At 42.7% G+C, this 24,629-nt stretch overlaps 1 protein-coding gene across 1 annotated transcript in view; it reads right to left on the bottom strand.

Moving 5' to 3' along the window:
* MOV10L1 (Mov10 like RISC complex RNA helicase 1) overlaps positions 1-24,629 on the bottom strand; it is a 146,985-nt gene that overhangs the window by 80,637 nt on the left and 41,719 nt on the right. The window contains exons 6-10 of the mRNA XM_037845881.1: positions 21,848-21,991; positions 21,402-21,640; positions 20,780-20,912; positions 19,367-19,561; positions 16,366-16,480 (exon numbers count right to left, since the gene is read on the bottom strand). Coding sequence (XP_037701809.1) covers positions 16,366-16,480; positions 19,367-19,561; positions 20,780-20,912; positions 21,402-21,640; positions 21,848-21,991 — 826 coding nt within the window. The remainder of the gene's footprint in view (positions 1-16,365; positions 16,481-19,366; positions 19,562-20,779; positions 20,913-21,401; positions 21,641-21,847; positions 21,992-24,629) is intronic.

The raw sequence follows: 24,629 nt of genomic DNA on the forward strand, positions 1-24,629 counted from the left end.
TCTATATTCATTTTTTTTGTTCTCCATGCCATTTATTTCTGCTTTAATTCTTGCTATTTCTTTTCTTTTACTTGCTTTAGGATTAGTTTGCTGATCATTTTCTAGCTTCTTCAGTTGTCCTGTTAGTTCTTTGATTTCTTTCTCCTTTTTAATGTATGCATTTCAAGCTATCAACTTCCCCCTCAAAACCGCCTTTGCTGCATCCCATAAGTTTTGACATGTTGTGTTCTCATTTTCATTCGTGTCTAGATATATTCAGCAATTTCTCTCATAATTTCTTTTTGACCCACTAATTATTTAGGAGTGTGTTATTTACCTCAACATATTTGTGAATATTCTAGATTTTTGATGGTTACTGACTTGTAGTTGCATTCCATTGTGGTGAGAGAATGTGCTTTGTATAATTTCAATCTTTTTAAATTTATTGAGGTTGTGCTGGTTTGAATGTATTATGTCCCCCAGAAAAAGCCATATTCTTTGATGCAGGTTGTGGGGCAGACATTTTGGTGCTGATTAGATTTGCATGGAAATGCGCCCCACCCACTGTAGGTGGTAACTCTAATGAGATATTTCCATGGAGGCGTGGCCCCACCTATTCAGGGTGGGCCTTGATCAGTGGAGCCATATAAATGAGCTGAGGGGCAGAAGGAACTCAGTGCAGCTGTGAGTGACATTTGGAAGAGGATCTACAGCCAAGAGGGACACTTTGAAGAAAGCACAGGAGCTGTAGATGAGAGACAGTTTGAAAACGGCCACTGAAAGCAGACTCTTGCTCCAGAGAAGCTCAGAAAGGACAAATATCCCAAGTGCAACTAAGAGTGACATTTTTGAGGAACTGCAGCCTAGAGAGGAACATCCTGGGAGAAAGCCATTTTTTTTTTTTATTAAATTCAGTTTTATTGAAATACATTCACACACCATTCAATCATCCACGGTATACAATCCACTGTCCACAGTATGATAACATAGTTATGCGTTCATCACCACAATCTATCTCTGAACATTTTCCTTACATCAGAAAGAACCAGAACAAGAATAAAAAATAAAAGTGAAAAAAAGAACACCCAAATCATCCCCCCATCCCACCCCACCTGTCCTTTAGTTTATTCCCCATTTTTCTACTCATCCATACACTAGATAAAGGGGGTGTGATCCACAAGGTCTTCACAATCACACTGTCACCCCTTGTAATCTACATTATTATATAATTGTCTTCAGGAGTCCAGACTGCTGGGTTGGAGTTTGGTAGTTTCAGGTATTTACTTCTAGCTATTCCAATACATTAAAACCGAAGAGGTGTTATCTATACAGTGCATAAGAATGTCCACCAGAGTGACCTCTCAACTCCATTAGAAATCTCTCAGCCATTGAAACTATCTCGTCTCATTTTGCATCCCCCTTTTGGTCAAGAAGATACTCTCAGTCCCACGGTGCCGGGTCCACATTCATCCCCGGGAGTCATATTCTGCATTGCCAGGGAGATTTACACCCCTGGGAGTCGGGTCCCATGTAGGGGGGAGGGCAGCGTGTTCACCTGTCGAGATGGCTCAGTTAGAGAGAGAGAGGGCCACATCTGAGCAACAAAGAGGTACTCAGGGGGAGACTCTTAGGCACCATTACATCCAAGTTTAGACTCTCCTTTGTGGTAATGAGCTTCATAAGGGCAAGTCCCATGCTCGAGGGCTCAGCACATCAAACTGCCAGTCCCAATGTTTGTGACAACATCAACACCAGTACAGGTGAGGATGTCCAACACATCCGCACCTTCCCCCAGATCCTCGGGGCTGGGGAGGGGGAGGCTGTAAATATATTTTTTATTATCTGCCCAAATTACTCTGGGATGTGTCACTAGAGAAAGCCATTTTGAAACCAGAACTTTGGAACAGACGCCAGCCACGTGCCTTCCCAGCTAACAGAGGTTTTCCGGACACCATTGGCCATCCTTCAGTGAAGGCACCCGACTGCTGATGTGTTACCTTGGACACTTTATGGCCTTAAGACTGTAACTGTGTAACCAAATAAACCCCCTTTTATAAAAGCCAATCCATCTCTGGTGTTTTGCATTCCAGCAGCATTAGCAAACTAGAACAGAGGTTTTATGCCCCAGCATACGATCTATCCTGGAGAAAGTTCCATAAGCACTAGAGAAGAATGTACATCCTGGTAATTTGGAATGTAATTCTCTCTATATGCCTATTAAGTCTAATTCATTTATCACATTGTTTAGGATCTCAATTTCCCTATCAGTCCTCTGGTTGATCTATCTATGGAAGAGAGTGGTCTTGAAGTCTCCCACAATTACTGTGGGAACACCTATTGCTCCCTTAAGTTTTGCAAATGTTTGTCTCATGAGCTTTGGGGCACCATGATTGGGTGCGTAGACATTTATGATTGTTATTTCTTTTTGGTGAATTGTCCCTTTTATTAGTATATAGTGTCCTTTGTCTCTTATGACATCCTTGCATTTAAAGTATTTTATCTGAAATTAGTATTGCTACCCTGCTTTCTTTTGGCTGTAGCTTGCATGGAATATTTTTTTCCATCCTTTCAATTTCTTTGTGTCTCTGTGTCTAAGATGAGTCTCTTGCAAACAACATTATTAATGGTTCATATTTTTAAATCCATTCTGCCAATCTATATCTTTTAAGTGGGGAGTTTAATCAATCACATTCAATGTTATTACTGGGAAGGCAGTTCTTCAATCAGCCATCTTATCTTTTGGTTTTTGTTTGTCAGATGTATTTTCCCCCTCTCTCTTTATTTCCTTTAAGGCACCCTTAGTAAAACTCTAGTTCTGTGCCCTTCTCCAGACCTCTCTCACCTTTCTTTTTTTTCTCAGCTGGTAGAGCTCCTTTTAGTATCTCTTGTAGGGCAGGTCTCTTGTTAAATTCTCACAGCATTTGTTTATCTTGAAAATTTTAATTTTCAAAATTTTGAAATTTTTTTGAAAATTTTTTTGAAAATTTCAAAATTTTGAAAATTTAAATTTCAAAATTGAAGGAGAGCTTTGCTGGATAAAGAATTCTTGGTTGGCAATTTTTCTCTTTCAGAATTTTAAATATGTCATCCCACTGCCTTCTCGCCTCCATGGTGCCCACTGAATAGCCAGTACTTAGTCTTATGTTGTTTCCCTTGTATGTGGTGAACTGCATCTCTCTTGCTGCTTTCAGAACTTGGTCCTTCTCTTCAGCATCTGACAATCTGATCAGAATAAGTTGGGTCTTTGAGAAGATCAACAATATTGACAAACCCTTAGCTAGGCTGACAAAGTCAAAAAGAGAGAAGACCCAAATAAACAAAATAATAAATGAGAGAGGGGATATTACTGCAGATCCCAAAGAAATTAAAAAAAATTCATAAGAGGATACTATGAACAACTGTATGTCAACAAACTAGAGAATTTAGAGGAAACGGGTAATTTCCTGGAAACACATGAACAACCTAGACTGACCAGAAAAGAAACAGAAGACCTCAACAAACCAATCACAAGCAAAGAGATCCAATCAGTCATCAAAAAGCTTCCCACAAATAAATGCCCAGGGCCAGACGGCTTCACGGAGGAATTCTACCAAACCATCCAAAAAGAACTGGCATCATTCCTACTTAAACTCTTTAAAAAAAATTGAAGAAAACGGAACACTGCCTAACTCATTTTATGAAGCCAACATCACTCTAATACCAAAACCAGATAAAGATGCTACAAGAAAGGAAAAGTACCGGCCAATCTCCCTAACGAATATAGATGCAAAAATTCTCAACAAAATTCTTGGAAATAGAAGCCAAAGACACATTAAAAAAAATCATACACTATGACCAGTGGGGTTCATCCCAGGCATGGAAGGGTGGTTCAACATAAGAAAATCAATCAATGTAATACAACGTATTAACAAATCAAAAGGGAAAAATCAAATGATCACCTCAATAGACAATGAAAAACCAACTGACAAAATTCAGCATCTTTTTTTTTTTTTCTTCAATTGGGTTTTTTTTTTTATATTCTTAATTTTTATGCATTTTTATTCTTTTTAATTAAAATTACAATGGTTGTTCCTCTTATGAAAAATACCACATTTAAGATTCTCCTAGCTCCCAACTATACCTAGAAGTTCAAAGTATATTTAATGTAATGCTCTAGACTGATATTTTATTATTTTCTATATTATTTCTTTTTTTTTTTAATCATCATTTTATTGAGATATATTCACATACCACGCAGTCACACAAAACAAATTGTACTTTCGATTGTTTACAGTACCATTACATAGTTGTACATTCATCACCTAAATCAATCCCTGACACCTTCATTAGCACACACACAAAAATAACAAGAATAATAATTAGAGTGAAAAAGAGCAATTGAAGTAAAAAAGAACACTGGGTACCTTTGTCTGTTTGTTTCCTTCCCCTACTTTTCTACACATCCATCCATAAACTAGACAAAGTGGAGTCTGGTCCTTATGGCATTCCCAATCCCACTGTCACCCCTCATAAGCTACATTTTTATACAACTGTCTTTGAGATTCATGGGTTCTGGGTTGTAGTTTAATAGTTTCAGGTATCCACCACCAGCTACCCCAATTCTTTAGAACCTAAAAAAGGTTGTCTAAAGTGTGCGTAAGAGTGCCCACCAGAGTGACCTCTCGGCTCGTTTTGGAATCTCTCTGCCACTGAAGCTTATTTCATTTCCTTTCACATCCCCCTTTTGGTCAAGAAGATGTTCTCCATCCCACGATGCCGGGTCTACATTCCTCCCCGGGAGTCATATTCCACGTTGCCAGGGAGATTCACTTCCCTGGGTGTCTGATCCCACGTAGGGGGGAGGGCAGTGATTTCACCTTTCAAGTTGGCTTAGCCAGAGAGAGAGGGCCACATCTGAGCAACAAAGAGGCATTCAGGAGGAGACTCTTAGGCACAACCATAGGGAGGCCTAGCCTCTCCTTTGCAGCAACCGTCTTCCCAAGGGTAAAACTTATGGTAGAGGGCTCAACCCATCAAAACCACCAGTCCCCTATGTCTGTGGTCATGTTAGCAACCATGGAGGTGGGGTAGGCGAATACCCCTGCATTCTCCACAGGCTCCTCAAGGGGGCACTACATCTTTTTTTTTTTCCTTGTTTGTCTTTTTTCTTTTTTTTTTAACTTTCCCTTCTTTTTTAAATCAACTGTATGAAAAAAAAGTTAAAAAGAAAACAAACATACAATAAAAGAACATTTCAAAGAGACCATAACAAGGGAGTAAGAAAAAGACAACTAACCTAAGATAACTGCTTAACTTCCAACATGTCCCTACTTTACCCCAAGAAAGTTACATAATGTAGCAACATTTCAGTGAACTTGTTCCTACTACATACATCAGAAATTAACAGACCATAGTCATTTCTGGGCATCCCCAGAACGTTAAATAGCTTATCTGTTCTTCTTGGATTATTGTTCCCCCTTCCTTAATTGCTCTCTACTGCTAGTTCCCCTACATTCTACATTATAAACCATTTGTTTTACATTTTTCAAAGTTCACATTAGTGGTAGCATATAATATTTCTCTTTTTGTGCCTGGCTTATTTCGCTCAGCATTATGTCTTCAAGGTTCATCCATGTTGTCATATGTTTCACCAGATCGTTCCTTCTTACTGCCGCATAGTATTCCATCGTGTGTATATACCACATTTTATTTATCCACTCATCTGTTGAAGGACATTTGGGTTGTTTCCATCTCTTGGCAATTGTGAATAATGCTGCTATGAACATTGGCGTGCAGATATCTGTTCGTGTCACTGCTTTCCGATCTTCCGGGTATATACCGAGAAGTGCAATCGCTGGATCAAATGGTAGCTCTATATCTAGTTTTTTAAGGAACTGCCAGACTGACTTCCAGAGTGGTTGAACCATTATACAGTCCCACCAACAATGAATAAGAGTTCCAATTTCTCCACATCCCCTCCAGCATTTGTAGTTTCCTGTTTGTTTAATGGCAGCCATTCTAACAGGTGTTAGATGGTATCTCATTGTGGTCTTAATTTGCATCTCTCTAATAGCTAGTGAAGCTGAACATTTTTTCATGTGTTTCTTGGCCATTTGTATTTCCTCTTCAGAGAACTGTCTTTTCATATCTTTTGCCCATTTTATAATTGGGCTGTCTGTACTATTGTCACTGAGTTGTAGGATTTCTTTGTATATGCAAGATATCAGTCTTTTGTCAGATACATGGTTTCCAAAAATTTTTTCCCATTGAGTTGGCTGCCTCTTTACCTTTTTGAGAAATTCCTTTGAGGTGCAGAAACTTCTAAGCTTGAGGAGTTCCCATTTATCGATTTTCTCTTTTGTTGCTTGTGCTTTGGGTGTAAAGTCTAGGAAGTGGCCTCCTAATACAAGGTCTTGAAGATGTTTTCCTACATTATCTTCTAGGAGTTTTATGGTACTTTCTTTTATATTGAGATCTTTGGTCCATTTTGAGTTAATTTTTGTGTAGGGGGGTGAGGTAGGGGTCCTCTTTCATTCTTTTGGATATGGATATCCAACTCTCCCAGCCCCATTTGTTGAAAAGACCATTATGGCTCAGTTCGGTGACTTTGGGGGCCTTATCAAAGATCAGTCGGCCATAGATCTGAGGGTCTATCTCTGAATTCTCAATTCGATTCCATTGATCTATATGTCTATCTTTGTGCCAGTACCATGCTGTTTTGGCAACTGTGGCTTTATAATAAGCTTCAAAGTCAGGGAGTGTAAGTCCTCCCACTTCGTTTTTCTTTTTTAGAGTGTCTTTAGCAATTCGAGGCATCTTCCCTTTCCAAATAAATTTGATAACTAGCTTTTCCAAGTCTGCAAAGTAGGTTGTTGGAATTTTGATTGGGATTGCATTGAATCTGTAGATGAGTTTGGGTAGAATTGACATCTTAATGACATTTAGCCTTCCTATCCATGAACATGGAATATTTTTCCATCTTTTAAGGTCCCCTTCTATTTCTTTTAGTAGAGTTATGTAGTTTTCTTTGTATAGGTCTTTTACATCTTTGGTTAAGTTTATTCCTAGGTACTTGATTTTTTTAGTTGCTATTGAAAATGGTATCTTTTTCTTGAGTGTCTCTTCAGTTTGTTCATTTCTAGCATATAGAAACATTACTGACTTACGTGCATTAATCTTGTATCCCGCTACTTTGCTAAATTTGTTTATTAGCTCTAGTTGGTGTATCGTTGATTTCTCAGGGTTTTCTAGATATAAGATCATATCATCTGCAAACAATGACAGTTTTACTTCTTCTTTTCCAATTTGGATGCCTTTTATTTCTTTGTCTTGCCGGATTGCCCTGGCTAGCACTTCCAGCACAATGTTGAATAACAGTGGTGACAGCGGGCATCCTTGTCTTGTTCCTGATCTTAGAGGGAAGGCTTTCAGTCTCTCACCATTGAGTACTATGCTGGCTGTGGGTTTTTCATATATGCTCTTTATCATGTTGAGGAAGTTTCCTTCAATTCCTACCTTTTGAAGTGTTTTTATCAAAAAGGGATGTTGGATTTTGTCAAATGCTTTTTCAGCATCTATTGAGATGATCAATTGATTTTTCCCTTTTGACTTGTTAATGTGTTGTAATACATTGATTGTTTTTCTTATGTTGAACCATCCTTGCATGCCTGGAATGAACCCCACTTGGTCATGGTGTATGATTTTTTTAATGTGTCTTTGGATTCGATTTGCAAGTATTTTGTTGAGGATTTTTGCATCTATATTCATTAGGGAGATTGGCCGGTAGTTTTCCTTTTTTGTAGCATCTTTGCCTGGTTTTGGTATTAGATTGATGTTAGCTTCATAAAATGAGTTAGGTAGTGTTCCATTTTTTTCAATGTTTTGAAAGAGTTTGAGTAAGATTGGTGTCAGTTCCTTCTGGAAAGTTTGGTAGAATTCCCCTGTGAAGCCATCTGGCCCTGGGCATTTATTTGTGGGAAGATTTTTGATGACTGATTGGATCTCTTTGCTTGTGATGGGTTGGTTGAGGTCTTCTATTTCTTCTCTGGTCAGTCTAGGTTGTTCATATGTTTCCAGGAAATTGTCCATTTCTTCTACATTATCCAGTTTGTTGCCATACAGTTGTTCATAATATCCTCTTATAATTTTTTTAATTTCTTCAGGATCTGCAGTTATGTCACCTTTTTCATTCATTATTTTGTTTATATGGGTCTTCTCTCTTTTGATTTTGTCAGTCTAGCTAGGGGCTTGTCAATCTTGTTGATCTTCTCGAAGAACCAACTTTTGGTGATATTTATCCTCTCTATTGTTTTTTTGTTCTCTATGTCATTTATTTCTGCTTTAATCCTTGTTATTTCTTTTCTTGTACTTGGTTTAGGATTGGTTTGCTGTTCATTTTCTAGCTTCTTCAGTTGATCCATTAGTTCTTTGATTTTGGCTCTTTCTTCCTTTTTAATATATGCGTTTAGTGCTATAAATTTCCCCCTTAGCACTGCTTTTGCTGCATCCCATAGGTTTTGGTATGTTGTGTTCTCATTTTCATTCGTCTCTATATATTTAGCAATTTCTCTTGCTATTTCTTCTTTAACCCACTGATTGTTTAGGAGTGTGTTGTTTAACCTCCAGGTATTTGTGAATTTTCTAAGTCTCTGATGGTTATTGACTTCTAATTGTATTCCATTGTGGTCAGAGAATGTGCTTTGAATAATTTCAATCTTTTTAAATTTATTGAGGCTTGTTTTATGTCCCAGCATATGATCTATTCTGGAGAAAGTTCCGTGAGCACTAGAAAAGTATGTGTATCCTGGTGATTTGGGATGTAATGTCCCGTATATGTCTGTTAAATCTAATTCATTTATCAGATTGTTTAGGTTTTCAATTTCCTTATTGGTCTTCTGTCTGGTTGATCTATCTATAGGAGAGAGTGATGTGTTGAAGTCTCCCACAATTATTGTGGAAACATCAATTGCTTCCTTTAGTTTTGCCAGTGTTTCTCTCATGTATTTTGTGGCACCTTGATTGGGTGCATAGACATTTACGATTGTTATTTCTTCTTGCTGAATTGCCCCTTTTATTAGTATGTAGTGGCCTTCTTTGTCTCTCAAAACATCCCTGCATTTGAAGTCTATTTTATCTGAGATTAATATTGCTACACCTGCTTTCTTTTGGCTGTAGCTTGCATGAAATATTGTTTTCCATCCTTTCACTTTCAGTTTCTTTGTGTCCCTGTGTCTAAGATGAGTCTCTTGTATGCAACATATTGATGGTTCATTTTTTTTGATCCATTCTGCGAATCTATATCTTTTAATTGGGGAGTTTAATCCATTTACATTCAACGTTAAAACCGTGAAGGCATTTCTTGAATCGGCCATCTTATCCTTTGGTTTATGTTTGCCATATTTTTCCCTCTCTCTATTAATATCCTTTATTGTACCCATACCGAATCTCTTTAGTACTGAACCTTTCTCGAAGTCTCTCTGTCCTGTCTTTGTTTCTCTGTCTGTAGGGCTCCCTTTAGTATCTCCAGTAGGGCAGGTCTCTTGTTAGCAAATTCTCTCAGCATTTCTTTGTCTGTGAAAAATTTAAGCTCTCCCTCAAATTTGAAGGAGAGCTTTGCTGGATAAAGTATTCTTGGCTGGAAATTCCTCTCACTCAGAATTTTAAATATATCGTGCCACTGCCTTCTTGCCTCCATGGTGGCTGCTGAGTAGTCACTACTTAGTCTTATGCTGTTTCCTTTGTATGTGGTGAATTGCTTTTCTCTTCCTGCTTTCAGAACTTGCTCCTTCTCTTCTATGTTTGACAGTGTGATCAGTATATGTCTCGGAGTGGGTTTTTTTGGATTTATTCTATTTGTAGTTGGCTGAGCATTTATGATTTGTGTATTTATGTTGTTTAGAAGATTTGGGAAGTTTTCCCCAACAATTTCTTTGAATACTCTTCCTAGACCTTTACCCTTTTCTTCCCCTTCTGGGACACCAATGAGTCTTATATTCGGACATTTCATATTATCTATCATATCCCTGAGGTCCATTTCGAGTTTTTCAATTTTTTTCCCCATTCTTTCTTTTATGCTTTCATTTTCCATTCTGTCATCTTCCAGGTCACTGATTCGTTGTTCAACTTCCTCTAGTCTTGTACTATGAGTGTCCAGAATCTTTTTAATTTGGTCAACAGTTTCTTTAATTTCCATAAGATCATCCATTTTTTTATTTAGTCTTGCAATGTCTTCTTTATGCTCTTCTAGGGTCTTCTTGATTTCCTTCATATCCCGTACTATGGTCTCATTGTTCATCTTTAGTTCTTTGAGTAGCTGCTCTAGGGGCTGTGTCTCTTCTGGTCTTTTGATTTGGGTGCTTGGGCTTGGGTTATCCATATCGTCTGGTTTTTTCATATGCTTTATAATTTTCTGTTGTTTTTGGCCTCGTGGCATTTGCTGAACTTGATAGGGTTCTTTTAGGGTTTGTAGACCTATTGAAGTCCTTATCTCTAATTTATCAGATCTACAGCTTCGTGGAGTACACTTTCTCTAACTAACCAGCAGGTGGCGTCCACGAGCCACCTGTTCTCCACAAGCCAGTTCTCCCCTGCTTAGCCTTTTTGGTGAGTGGGGGAGTGAGTCTTGTGGGGCCCAATTGGTGTACCAAGCTTGCGTGTGTAGTTGGTGTTGCCTGCCCTGTATGTGGGGCATGTTTCTGGGCAGTCGGGGAAGGGGGGGTGGCCCTAACAATCAAATCTCCCTGATGATCCTAGAGTTTTAAAGCTGCTGCAATAGTCTAATCCTTCAGTTCAGTCCTGCCACAGTTTGCCTCTGCCACTGACCCACAAGTCTTTGGTATTGGCGTATGGCTCCTGAGACTTGCAAGTGGGCCCCTCTTCCAGGCTGTGCACCCCGGGTCCTCTATTGAGGGATGACTGTGCTATGTCACAGGTGAGTGCCGTCCCCCCAGGGCAGTTCTGGGCTGCTGGGCTGTGTAGGGAGGCTCCCAGTCTGCTCAAATGATGGCTGAATGGGGCTTTGTTAATTCACACTGCTCCACCTTCCCAGCTCTGGGACATTCAGCTGAGGTTGCAGGGAAGGCTAATGTCCACGCCCAGTTTTGTGGTGTGTGCCTGTTATTTGAAGCACTTCCGTCACACTGGGTTGTCTGGGGCAGCTCTGGGCTATGGGGCTGGCGATGGGCAGGAGTGTTTCCTGTCCACCAGGATGGTGGCTGTGAGCGGACACCCCCCTTTTCTTGGGAAGTTGTGGTGTTTAGTGAATTTTCTCAGCCACTGGATTATTGCCTTTTGTCTCAGAGCTCTCTTAGTTCTGCTCTTGACTTGACGTGCCCAAATTGCAATTCTTTGAAGCTTTCTGTATTGGGCTTCTTAGAGTAATTGTTTTAGAAAAAGAAAAAAGGATTTAAAAAAAAAAAAAAAACGAAAAAAAACAGCCCTCCTCAGAGATCTAATGGGTTATTGAAATGCTAATAGACAAAGCTACCAGGGCCATTGAGGAAAGGTCCACAGGGCAGAGAGATCAGCTTTGCTTCGGGATTTGCACATGCGCCTCAAGGCCTGAGCTCCGCCCTTCCCCTTTCTGTGTTCACCAGAACTCCAAAAATCCTCTGCTTTTATTTTGGAGTTTTTCGTGTTGTTTTTTTTCTATGCCTGTCTCCTCTCTGCTGGGCTGGCTGCTCTCAGAGTCTCTGGTGTCTGGTCTCAGTCTATCTATGGTTGGAGTTTGAATCAGTAGAATGAGTTTCCGATAAGAGCAGCCACTGCAGTTCTCCCTTCTCCTTCCCGGAGCTGACAGCCCCTCCTCCCCCGGGACTGAGCCTGGCAGGGAGGGGCGCGGGTCCCCTGGCCGCAAAAACTTACAGATTTCGCTGATCTCAGCAGTTCCACGTTTTCATGAGTGTTGTATGAAGTATGCCCAAAGACAGATTGCTCTGTGGTGTCCAGTCCACGCAGTTCCTGGCTTTTTACCTACTTTCCTGGAGGAGTAACTAAAACTTACAGCTCACCAGTCTGCCATCTTGCCCCGCCCTTCACAGCATCTTTTTTTGATAAAAACCTTTCAAAAGTTAGGAAGTAAAGGAAACTGCTGCAATATGATAAAGGGCATATATGTAAAACTCACAGCCAGCATAGTACTCAATGGTGAGGGACTGAAAGCCTTCCCTCTAAGATCAGGAATGAAAAAAGAATGTCTGCTGTCACCACGATTATTCAAAATTGTGCCAGAAGTTCTAGCATGAGCAATCCGGCAAGACAAAGAAATAAAAGATGTCAATCCTACCCAAACTCATCTATAGACTCAATGCAATTCTAATCAAAATTCCAACAACCTACTTTGCAGACTTGGAAAAGCTAGCTGTCAAATTTATTTGGAAGGGAAAGATACCTCAAATTTCCAAAAACATTATAAAAAAGTAAAACAAAGTGGGAGGACTTATACTTCCTGACTTTGAAGCTTACCATAAAGCCACAGTAGTCAAAACAGCATGGTATTGGCACACAGACAGACATATTGATCAATGGAATAAAATTGAGGATTCTGAAATAGACCCCCAGACCTATGGTCAACTGATTTTTGATAAAGCCCCCAAATCCACTGAACTGCGACAGAACAGTCTCTTCAACAAATGGATCTGGGAGAACTGTATATCCATTTCCAAAAGAATAAAAGAGGACCCCTACCTTATACACTATACAAAAATTAACTCAAAGTGGATCAAAGACCTCAATATAAGAGACAGTACCATAAAACTCCTAGAAGATAATGCAGGGAAACATCTTCAAGACCTAGAAAGAGGTAGCTTCTTAGACCTTAAACCCAAAGCACAAGCAATGAAAAAAAACATAGATAAATGGGAACTCCTCAAAACCAAAATCTTCTGTACCTCAAAGGAATTTGTCAAAAAGGTAAAGAGGTAAGGAAAATGTTCAGAGATAGACTGTGGTGATGAACGCATAACTATGTTATCATACTGTGGACAGTGGATTGTATATCATGGATGACTGTATGGTGTGTGAATGTATTTCAATAAAACTGAATTTAATAAAAAAAAATAAAAAGGAAAAAAAAAAAGGTAAAGAGGCAGCCAACTCAATGGGAGAAAACATTTGGAAACCATGTATCTGATAAGAGACTGATAATCTTGCACATATAAAGAAATCCTACAACTCAATGACAATAGTACAAACAGTCCAATTATGAAATGGGCATATTTCACATAAATGTGAAAAGACATTTCTCTGAAGAGGAAATTCAAATGGCTAAAAAACATGTTTATCTTCACTAGTATTAGGGAAATGCAATTCAAGACCCCAATGAGATATCATCTCACACCAATAAGAATGGCTGCCATTAAACAAGTAAGAAATCACAAATGCTGGAGACGATGTAGAGAAATTGGAACTCTTATTCATTGTTGGTGGGACTGTATAATGGTACAGCAACTGTGGAAGATAGTTTGGCAGTTCCTCAGAAAACTAGATATCAAGTTACCCTATGATGCAGCAATTGCAATTCTTGGTATATATCCAGAAGATCTGAAAAGCAGTGATATGAACAAATATTTGCACACCAGTGTTCATGGTGACATTGTTCACAATTGCAAAGAGATGGAAACAATCGAAATGGATAAACAAAATGTGGTATGTACACACGCTAGAATACTATGCGGCAGTAAGAAGGAATGAGGTCGTGAAACAGGACAATAGGGATAAAACTTGAAGACATAATGCTGAGTGAAATAAGCAAGACACAAAAGGAGAGATATTGTATTTTAACACTTATATGAATTCCATGAAAAATGTAAAATAAGTGTCTTATAATGTGGAATATAAGGAGCTTAGAGACAGAAGCTAGTGAAGGGGGAACGATAATCTAATATGTACAGATATAATAATCAGGGTGATCTTAATGGTATGGGAATGGTCAGGTGTGACTGCGGTTTATCAATGGGATTATAAGTATCAGTGATGCACTGAAGGCAAACATGTTTGTAAATGGTTGTTTAAGAGCATGTTACCCACAGAGTAGCACCACTAGCCTAAATAAGTGTTAGCATGATATGCTTATACGGTATGACACTGGTGCAGAGGGTTAACAACAGAGTGGTATGGAAAAATTACTCTTTACGTACTAAAGACTATATTTAACAGGAATATCTTACCAACTCTATGCTAAAACTAGGGACGAATAATTAGCAGCTGATAAGTGCTCTGGTATGTATCATGTTACGATAATTGTTTAAAGTTGAGAGTGATGATGACTGCACAACAAAGTGAAGATAATGTAAGAAATTGACCATATCTTGGGATGGAGTATAGATTAAGTGAAGTCAGGAACTCACTACTTAATAAATCAAGCCCTCAACTTGAGGCTTGCTCTTGTGAAATTTAGGGTTGTAAATAGGAGGCTGAGCCCTCCTATAATTATGCCTAAGAGGCACCTCCAGGGAACCTCATTTGTTCTTCAGATGTAGCCTTTTCTCCAACTTGGCAAATAACCTACCAACCCCCCCCCCCCCCCCCCACCGAGGGACATGACTCCCTCAGGAATGCATCTCCTTGGCAATGTGGGATATGACTCCCAGGAGTGAGCCTGGCCTTGGCAGCGACAGATTGAAAATTCCTCCTTGAAAGGGGAAAAACGAAAGGCAACAGGCTGAAGTCACAATAGCTGAGAGATTCCAAATAGAGCTGAGAGGCTATCTATCCTGGAGGTTTTTCTTATGCAAGCTCCAGCCAGACATCCCAAATGGCCACCGTATGCCATGCCCTTACCAGAAGTAGTTCCCAAATACCTAGGTCCTTACCTGAGATTCTATAACAGATGCACTAAGTTTTATCTTTCAGAAACTTAAATCCACCAGAGTGTTCCCATACCAGAAAACTCCTAAAACCCAGGGGCAACAGCCTCTTTAAGATCAACAATCAGATGCACCTCCTTCCCCATACTGTCAACACCTCCTTTAATATGAAGAAGTTAGGGTGCTCACTGCCTAAAGACCCCTGAAGATGGAGAAAGAGATTAAGTGAGAGGAAGGGGTATTAACAAAAAAGATAAGATTTTAAAAAGTTCTATGAATACTGAAACTTTATATAGGTATACACACACACACACACACACACACACACATTTTTTATATTCTGGGGTGTTAGAATAGCTGGAAGGAGGTAAATGACATGGTGGAACTGTAGCCTATAACATCCTTTGAAATTTGCTCTATAGCTACTTGTTAAATTGTGCTTTGAAAGTCTTCACCTTTCTGTACATACCCTATATTGCATAAAAAGGAAAAGAACTGAAACGGTCGAACTGTAACCCAAAACAATTTTTGAAATTACCTATATAACTACTTACTGAGCTGTACATTGCAAGTTAAGACCTTTCTGTTTGTATGTTATATTTTACAATAATGGAAACAGCTGAAGTTCTGGAACTGTGACCCATGACATTCTTTGAAATTTGTTATCTAACTATTTGTTAAATCGCATTTTATTCTCCAACCCCTCTTCTTCCCTTCTCATTTAAAGGTCTCACAGGCTTGGTCCCTCACTTCATAGTCACTTACTGGTTCCTTGGTCCAACTGACCTAAAAAATCCTAAAACACAGTCCTCCTGGAGCTAAGGCAATGCTCTCTAATTGTCAAACTTGGTGGAATTTACAAAAAAAACCTTTTCTTCCTAGACTTTTCTCCTACGTTGATTCACCTTCACAACCCCCTCCTTCCATCTGCAGGCTGGCAGGTACATGCTCTGGGGGGCCCTACCCCTCTCCCGGCATCAGCCATCATGTGTGACAAGAGATAGGCTCAGAGGAGGCCTCCCAAACAGGCCATAAACAAGCCTAGGAACAAAGAAGCAACAAGGCAACACAGGGAAGGGTGATGAGAGAATGTTCTGGGCACAGGGTGCCACATGCAGGTGGGCCTGGAGGTGAGAGCTGACACGGCTGTCCATTCCTGACCGCCGGGGGAAGTGTTCAGCGTTTCACCAAGAACTCTGTGGCTCTAGGCCTTTTTCACAGATGTCCTATCTTCCCCCAGTTCCTCTTCTCAGAGGAAGTTCCTGTCTGTCCCTAGTTTGCTGAGGGCTTCATCACGGATGGTCTGTTATTAAGAGGTCAGAATGCCTTTTGCTTACAATAAAAGTAGCCTGCAGCTGAGAGACACAGGGCACCTCCCGAAAGACCTGCTGACAGTGCCACAGAGCGGAGAATAAAACCGCGTTTAGTCTCTGGAGGAATAAAGCAACAGTCTCAAGCCCCCTTATCCTGAACTTCCTAACTACCTGTGGAAAGAAGGAAGCAGGGTCAGTCTGAACTGAGAGAGGATCGTCCTTTTGTCAGAAAACAGCTCCAGTGGCGAAGAGGCACGTATTTCGCACACAAGCACAGGTGCTTTTCCTACCTCTGCGAGTAATGGCTGGAAAGTCAGTATGTCGCTTTTCTGTTCCACACATTTTTTGAGTCTATCTGGTATAGGGTACTGTGGAAGAAAACTTGGAAGTTGTCGTCTTGAGTTCCTTAAAAAACAAATTCACAAGGTAAAAACGATTCTTAATCACCCATTTTTACTTAGACATCCTTTCCTATCTTATAAAGACCCAAGTTCATTCCCTCGCCCCAAATAACTGATATATAAAGCCACTGCCCTAAGCCAGTAGTTTGCAAACTTGTTTTATCTTTGGGATACTTTCTTCAAACTAGAGCTCTAATCCCGTATAAAACTGATGGAGGCAGAGCTACCACATCTGGCCGCAACACAAGAAAGGGCTGGACCTTCCAGGGACCTCTTAGAACCAGGGAGTCCGAAAACAACTGTTAGAAACCCTTGATGAGCTAAAGTCTCACTACTGCATCTTTAATAGTAACAGTGACTACTAAGAACTAAACCCACACTATCACTGTCAAGAAGAAGCACTAAGTGAAGCTGGTTCTATTTGGGCTGTGCCCTCTCACTTCTTTTTGTTTTGTCCTATTTCCCTGGGAAAGTTCCATCCCACTCTTGCACCCCAGCCTGGCCAGCGAGGGCCGTGTAAGGTTGGGGAGCCCCCCGCACAGTGAAGGTCATTGGTGTTGTGGGCGAGTCCAACACGGCAGCAGAAATGACGGGAAAGGGCAACCTGGGAGCAGAGGAGCTTGGAGAGGAGTGGGAGGCAAAGGGCACAAAGAGTGAGGCCTGACAAACCTCCAGTTCGATGGGTAGCCTACCCTAAATTAAGTGAAGAAAAAGTAGACACTTTTTCTCCCTTCCTCCGTCTGAGTCTCCCTTTCAGTTTATCTCTGACTGTAGAGGACGGGAGAAGCGTTTTCCCCAATTTCCTTATTCCAGTGACTATTATCATATTTTGGTTCCTTTAGCTCAAAAGTGCAGAAGAGAGAGATGCTTTGCAGCCAACCCAGTGCCAGCCAGATGGCCCCAGGAAGGCTCGTCTGAGAAATGGGGAAATCGTCTGCCTCGCAGGACCCATGGATGTGTCTGAGGAAAGCAATGGGCACTCAGCAAGGGCCACTGCGGTCCAATTACTGGAGACAAGGTAAGGGTGAACAGGACACTCTCCACACACACATTTAGGAGCTGGCCCCGAAAGCCTGTTCTACCACGTGGCCTGAAAAGACATCAATAAAACAGGTTTGTTTACAGATTGGGTGGGTGAAAACCCAGCCCAGAAGGTCCTGGCACCAAGAGGACGCCCAGTACATATTCGTCAAGTGAAAACATGAATGTACTGTTCTAAGGCAGCGGCAAAGGCCAAGAGTCAGTATTGCTGATGCTGGCGGGGTGGACACCGCCACAGCTCCTCAACACCATGCAGGCAGGTGCGGACAGGAGTGGGCAGGTACAGACACTCGGGTTCTCATGTGTTCCAAGCTGACCAGGACCAGGCACTTGGCTGCTAACCTGAACCTGAATGAACCTGAATGAAGGCTCTCATCTGAGAAGAGCATGATGGTTTATCACACATCATAGGGAAGAACTGACAAGGGGATCAAAGTACTTGTGGTTGCGGGTCTGAACTCTCTCCCACCCTCTGGGATGCCAAATCATAACCAGGAGTTGCCGGGTGTACCAGCAAGTGAAAGCAGGGCTTCTTCAAGGATCCTGGGATGCACAAGCCTGGAACTCTCCAATGCTTTACAGGTCACGCGAACGTCTTGCTTCCCTTTTTTCCTAGCTTCTGTTCCCAGAGCAACTCTTTAATATGACCAATGATCACTGCTATTTATTGAGGAATTGCTCTGTGCCAGAGACTGTGCACTTAGCACACATCACCCCATCTAACTCTCAAAACCAAACCATGCAGGGACTACTTCAGGAGGCTGGGAAACATGCTCAAGGCCACACAACTTCCTGGAGGCAGTGCTTGATGCAAACAAAAGTTTAACACCAAAGCTGAAGTACCATACAATACTGCTCTCTGCTAAGACTTTTACTTCAGCCTGCAACTGAGAATTCCACAATTCCATACCTAAAACTGTTACTGGGGCAAGATGTGTCTTGAAGTTAAAAATTCTCCATATTAGAAAAGTAATACAGAATCAGGGGATTCTTAGGTTGTACTTGGGAGCTCAAACCCATGGATATTATTGTAGCTAATGGATGAATATTCACATACATGGGATAAAGTCTATAAATATCCTTACATCTCTAAAGGTTTGAGTTTTTGGCACCTAACTTTAAAAAAAAACAAAACTGCTTTTCTAAGCTTTTGGGTTTCGTAACTGCAGATGAGAAAATGTGGACCTTAAACACTTCCTTGGGACTAAGCCCCCATTAAAATCTGGAAGGTCCCTAATTCCCCAGCCACATGTCACTAAGAGATTCTATACTATTTTTCTTACTTTCCCTCTTAAGTGGTAAGAGACCTTCAACTAGGCCTCATGCAACCAAGGAAACTTGTGGCCCCAAACAAACGCCCCATTAAGAGGCTGTGAATTCATTCACTGTGGCCACGCCACCTCCCTGCCTGGACACTTCCTCGGTGGCCGTGTGTGCAGGCTACTCTGCCGCACAAGGCCTATGGGCCAGGCCATGCCCTCCAGGAGACGAGCTGGGCCGCAGGGCACGCGAGAGGTAGCAGGGGCCACGGCAAGAGCCAAAGCCCTGAAACCTGCCAGGGCGGGGAGGGGTCCTGGGGGCATCAGGCTACCTGCCCTCAGTCTTCTCGTTGCTGCGACAGCAGCCTCATGGGCCCTCCTCACTGGCACACACGGTGCCTGGCAGAGATAGACCCTTAAGAGTCCTTTACCCCAACACAGCCATACAAGGAGGCTGGAACCCCGGCTCCACCCAGCATCCCAGAGGCCTTCTCCAAGTCCTCCCCTCCCCCAGCCAGGTGGCGCCATTAACAAGTAAAGCAACCAAAGGCTTGTCCACCAAGGACACATGTCAGGTTTATTTACAGTACCTTTTCTGTGTGGTCACTACAACAGTGGATTTTGTGGAAGTCAGAGCTTGGGAACTTTTAGTCTTTTTCCAAGAAAACGGTTCTTGCACAGCTATTTGTGACTCCTCACCACTTACAACATTTACTTCAAGGTATCGCCCAATTATGAAATTAGAAAAACAAAGCAAAAGGAGCTCCTTGCAGCGGCCAGAATTTCTTAGGAAAAAAAAATAAAGTTTCATTTTGGTCAATAAATTAGACAGATTCAACATAATAGTTTTATACATGCAAGAAAAGTCACAGAGCTAATAATTGTCATCCTAGTTTTTAATAATTCTTTTTGCAGGGGAAAAAGGAACTTTCTAAAACGAGCAATGCAATATTTTCCCAAGATAAAATTTAAGTAACCCCAAATTGCCTTTTCTGTAATTCTGAAACATAAGAACAGGTAAAAATCTTCAGTATTACCAAGTTTCAATAAAAACTGCATAATACGACAAAAAACACACAATATTTTTAAATTTACTTTTTGCCCTACTTCTTTGTGTTTGCTTTGATCTAGAACTCTGTGTCTGTGTGTGCATACACTATACTTTATGTTCACCTATTTCTATGTTGTCCTAAGCATTTTTAAAATCATTTAAAATGGCTGCATCATCCATCACTGACTGGGAGGATGGTGATGGTTTGAAGTAAGGCAGTGATCTGATCAGATCCGCATTTTTAAAAAGATTTGGAATTAGCAAATTTGGAAGACTGATGGGAGAGGCAAGAAGGGCCGGGGCCAAAGCGCATGGCTGAAAGGTCACCGCCTGGTTCCAAGTGGCCTGAATGGTGGTGGGGGCAGCAGCAGGCCGGAGGCTGGGGGAGTCAGGGCCCCGGGAGGAGGGCGAGGAGGAGGGAGGGGACCAGGAACAGGCTTGAGGGGATGACTAGATGTAATCAACACCAAAGGGAACAAGTGAGGGCTCTGGATGAGGAGAGAATTCCTGATGTGCTGGGAAGGGGCCTTTGTCTCCTGTTTGGATGGCTGGACGGAGACAGACCAGAAGCCTCACCACCGGCCTACAGGAAACACAAGGGACGGCAGTGAAGAGAAGGAGCCAAGACATCTACGTTCCAGAATGGCAGGGCTTAAACCAAGTCGAGGGAGTTGATGCCGGAACATCGGACTTCTCCGTGAAGTCGGAAGACCACTGGCTGAGGGTGAGGGAGGGGTTCCCACTGGGAAGACTTAGAGCACTCACTGCCCCCAGTGGGTAAGACCCATTTTAGCCCTTTCATTGGTCAAGGCTTTTTTGTATGATTCTGTCACCACAAAATAGTTGTGAATTCCTGTTATAACAGGCAACCTAGATGTATCACAGATGAAAGTTACAAAGAACAATGGACGCATGTCCCCAAAGCAGACTCACACCAGACCCTGTCACATACTTTGCATCACACAGAATCTTGATGCAGGCCCTCCCGCCCGGAGGGATCGGCCCGAGGGGTGCGGACGCTGTGAGCTGCCTCTTTGGCACTGTGTTCTCTTTCACTCCATTTTCTCCTGTGCAGGTACAGTCATCTAGTACAATGAAATTTAAACCCAAAATTAGACCAAAGGGTCAAATATTTCTAACAGTGATGTCATGCTCAGTAGAGACAAGTGCTCACACATAGACACACAAACACTTAGACACACACACACTGGCCAAGGCCTCAGATCATGGCTGAGAAAAAATAAAACAAGACAAATAGGTAACGCAATCAGAGGTAGGAAACACCCAAGTGGCATCACCACGATCCCAACCTGGAGCGGGCCCTGGCATCTCTCACCAACTTAGGAGACACTCACTCAAGTATCCCCAGTGTCTGTACAACTACCTCTGCCCTCGCCCCCTCCCAGGAACCTCCGGAGGAACAGGGCCCGAAGGAAGGGTCTGATGCCAGCTGCCCTCCACCTGGGGGCAGGCGCCCAGTTCAGACCCCCGCCCCCACCTCCCGGAGACGTCCAGGGCCCCCAGGCTGTAAACTCAGCCCATGGGACACTGTGCGGGAAAGCGCGGACGTCTACCTGGAAAGACCTCTCTGCTGTTCACCAAGCTGCTCTCCAGCGTCTCAGAGGTTTTGTTTCTGTAGCTATTTAATGAGTTAATATTTCCATCATGAAAATTCTTCTTCCCAGGAACAGCAACAAAAGCTACCTCTGAGCACACCTGGTCTTTATCAAGCTTCTGAAATCTGAATTGTTTAGCTTTATCCCAGCCAGCTAGTCTGCAACTGACTAAGGTTTGAGGAATGTTTCCTTTATTCCTGGGAAAAGAGAATAAGCCATGAACACAAAAATATTGTTACCATAAAACATAGAAGTCAAGCTAACTGATGAATGGCAATGAAAAATATCTTTGTGAATAAAGTAAAAGGGAACTTTTAGTATGAAAATTTTTTAAAAGATTTCCACAAAGGAAAAATCAAATGAGAAAAATAGTTAGTTCTTAAAATTTTAAGTGGCAAACTTACTCTATCCAAATCACCATACTTTTACTTTCTCCTTCTTTCAGAGTTCCCAAATTTGTCATCCTTGTAACTTCAATGTCACCTTTGTTTTTCAACAAGAGGGTTTCACAGGCTTCGTCCACACCCTTGTCAGCAGGAGAAGGGTCTCTAAAGAAAGCATCCAAAGAAATGGTGTGCTGGTTTGGATCTGTTATGTCCCCCGAAAAGCTTTGTTCTTTTAACCCAATCTTGTGGGGGCAGACCCAATGTGGGCGGAGCCTTTTGATAAGATTGTTTCCATGGAGATGTGACCCCACTCATTCAAGATGGGTCTTGATGCGTTTACCGGAGTTCTTAAGAAGCTGAGAGACACTTAGAGAGAAAACAGAGAACCGACACAGAGCCAGACATTTGGAGATGCTAAGCTAAGAGATAAAGCCCAGAGTCTGCCCCGGAGAAGCTGAGAGAGGATCCCCACATGGTTAGAAAGAAACACCCTGGGAGAACAAGCAAGAATGCACAGGAGCTGAGAGAGAAGAGCTAAGAGAGACAGAAGCCCAGAGATATTTTGGAGAGAGCCACTTTGAAACACAACCCGGGAGCATAGGACCAGCAGCCACCAGCCACTGCCTTACCAGCTGACAGAGGTGCTCCAGAAGCCATCGGCCTTTCTTCAGTGAAGGTGCCCTTAGAACTGTAAATTTGTGAACTAATAACCCCACAATGTAAAAGCCAATCTACTTCTGGTATTTTGCATTTCGGCTGCTCTAGCAACCTGGAGCAGACCACGTGGTCACCTTTGTGGTGCACTCCTGGGACCCCACCAGCCCTCCTCTGACCTTTTATTCCCCCTTTCCGACCTCCGAAGACAGACTTGGGACTGAGAGCTGATGCAGATGCAATGGCTGAGACCAGAGAAGGCCGTAGAACTGCATAAACTGTTACTGCACTGTTCAGGATTTCTAAAAAGGACAGCAAATCATCTTGAAGAAAACTACCAATCCTATAAAGTCTACAGAAAGCAAAGGGATGCTGGTGACATCTCAAGGGGGTTCCTGATGGGAAGCGTGACATGCACTTGCCTCCACAGCAACATGATGTCGTAAAAAGACATTCACAACATCGGGGTGAGATAAGGGCACCCCACTTCTCTGTCAGAAAGAGAAGGGCGGCTTTCCACTTCTCACACCACCTGCCCCATGGGCCACAGGGCTCTGCACAGTGGGGATTCACTTAGGCTTCAAGTGGGAAAAAGTTTTGTTGCTTTAAAGTATTTGGAAACTATTAAATGAGAAGTTTTTCTCTTTAGAAAATGAGAAGGTTTTACCCAACGACTCCCCTTATCCCATGGGCTCACTGTCGTGATAGCTCTACTCCACTCGCTGCTCCCCCACAGTGATCTTTCCAGAAAGGGCATCTGTGAGCACACCACTCCCCTGGTCTAGCTTGCAGCTCCTAGGACATGGGGTCCCCAAAATGGGCTCTTTTCCATTCCTGGCCCGTCTGCACTCTCGGTGATATTCCCAAGCTCCAAACACATCACGTGGCTGCCTCCCAAGTGCCCAGGTGCGTGGGAGGGAGCAGTCCAGCAGGAGGAGGGCTCTGAAGCCATGGGTCAGGAGCAGAGCACAGCCCCTGCACCTCTTGGCCACGGCAGCTTCTTGTCTCCGGCCAAGAGGCCTGAGGGGGTCGAATGGAGCACAAACCCCAGTAAGGCAGAGTCGGCCCTACCCCCGGGGCCTACGACAGTCGCTGGGCATACACCAGGGCTTTAAGCATTTGCTGGATGCACTAGCAAATCATACAGGACATTCCTCATGGTTACAAACTCAGGGAAGGGGGCACTGACCACTCAGGGCTGTGAGCTGCCTGGGCCTAGAAAGCAAACTTGGAACAAATATCCCCCATCCACTAACCCAAAACATCCCCACTTTGATGAGGGGACCATGAAGGAATTTTGAAATCACAGGATGTGGGGTTAACACAGAGGCATTACTGATTACTCCCCAACGGTGGGAACAGGCCCCTCACACTCGCACAGTCCTGTCAAAGTGGCCTGTCTGAGGACACACCTGCAGATTACAGTTGCCTTCCACAAGCATGGGCAGCGGGGGCTCTGGGCTGCCCCCAGCTCCCATCCACACAGGCACCCAAGCAGATGTCCGAGCAGCAGGCTCACCACGACCCCAGCAGCCCACTCAAGGACATGGCCTTACCCACTCCCTCAATTCTGCAAACTCCAAATCCATTCTACAAGGAGCCAGACATGCCTCTAGGTGCTTGGGGATACAGACAATTCCTGGCCTTAGGAAGTTTACATTCTAGCCTGAGAAGGAGGGGATATAGACATACATACAGTAAAACATAACTCAGGGAACCATAAGAAGTGCTGGGAAAAAAATAAAAATAGAAGAGGGCATGGAGGATTCAGAATTAGAGGCAAATAAGCCTTGCCAATTAGCAGGCCGGCCTCGGCTAGCAGCCAGCCCGTCTCCCACGGTCATGGTGAGAGCACGATTTGCTAGTGCATCCAGCAAATGCTGAATGCCCTGGTGTATGCCCAGCACTGTCTCACGTCCCAGGGTGGTGCCAACTCTGCCCTAGCGGGGTCTGTGCCCTGTCTGACCCCCTCAGGCCTACAGATCAGCCCTCTGCCCTCCCAGAGTCCCCCAGACCTGTGGCGTCAAGGAGCCCATCAAACAGCAGGGTCTTCTTCAAGCATTCCAGATGTGAGGAGAACAGATGCAATGACACGGGTTTCCTTACAGTGGGTGTGTGGCTCCAGGTGATCCCATCACTAGGCCCC

Source organism: Choloepus didactylus, chromosome 8 (assembly GCF_015220235.1).
Source record: "Choloepus didactylus isolate mChoDid1 chromosome 8, mChoDid1.pri, whole genome shotgun sequence".
NCBI classification, from domain to species: domain Eukaryota; kingdom Metazoa; phylum Chordata; class Mammalia; order Pilosa; family Megalonychidae; genus Choloepus; species Choloepus didactylus.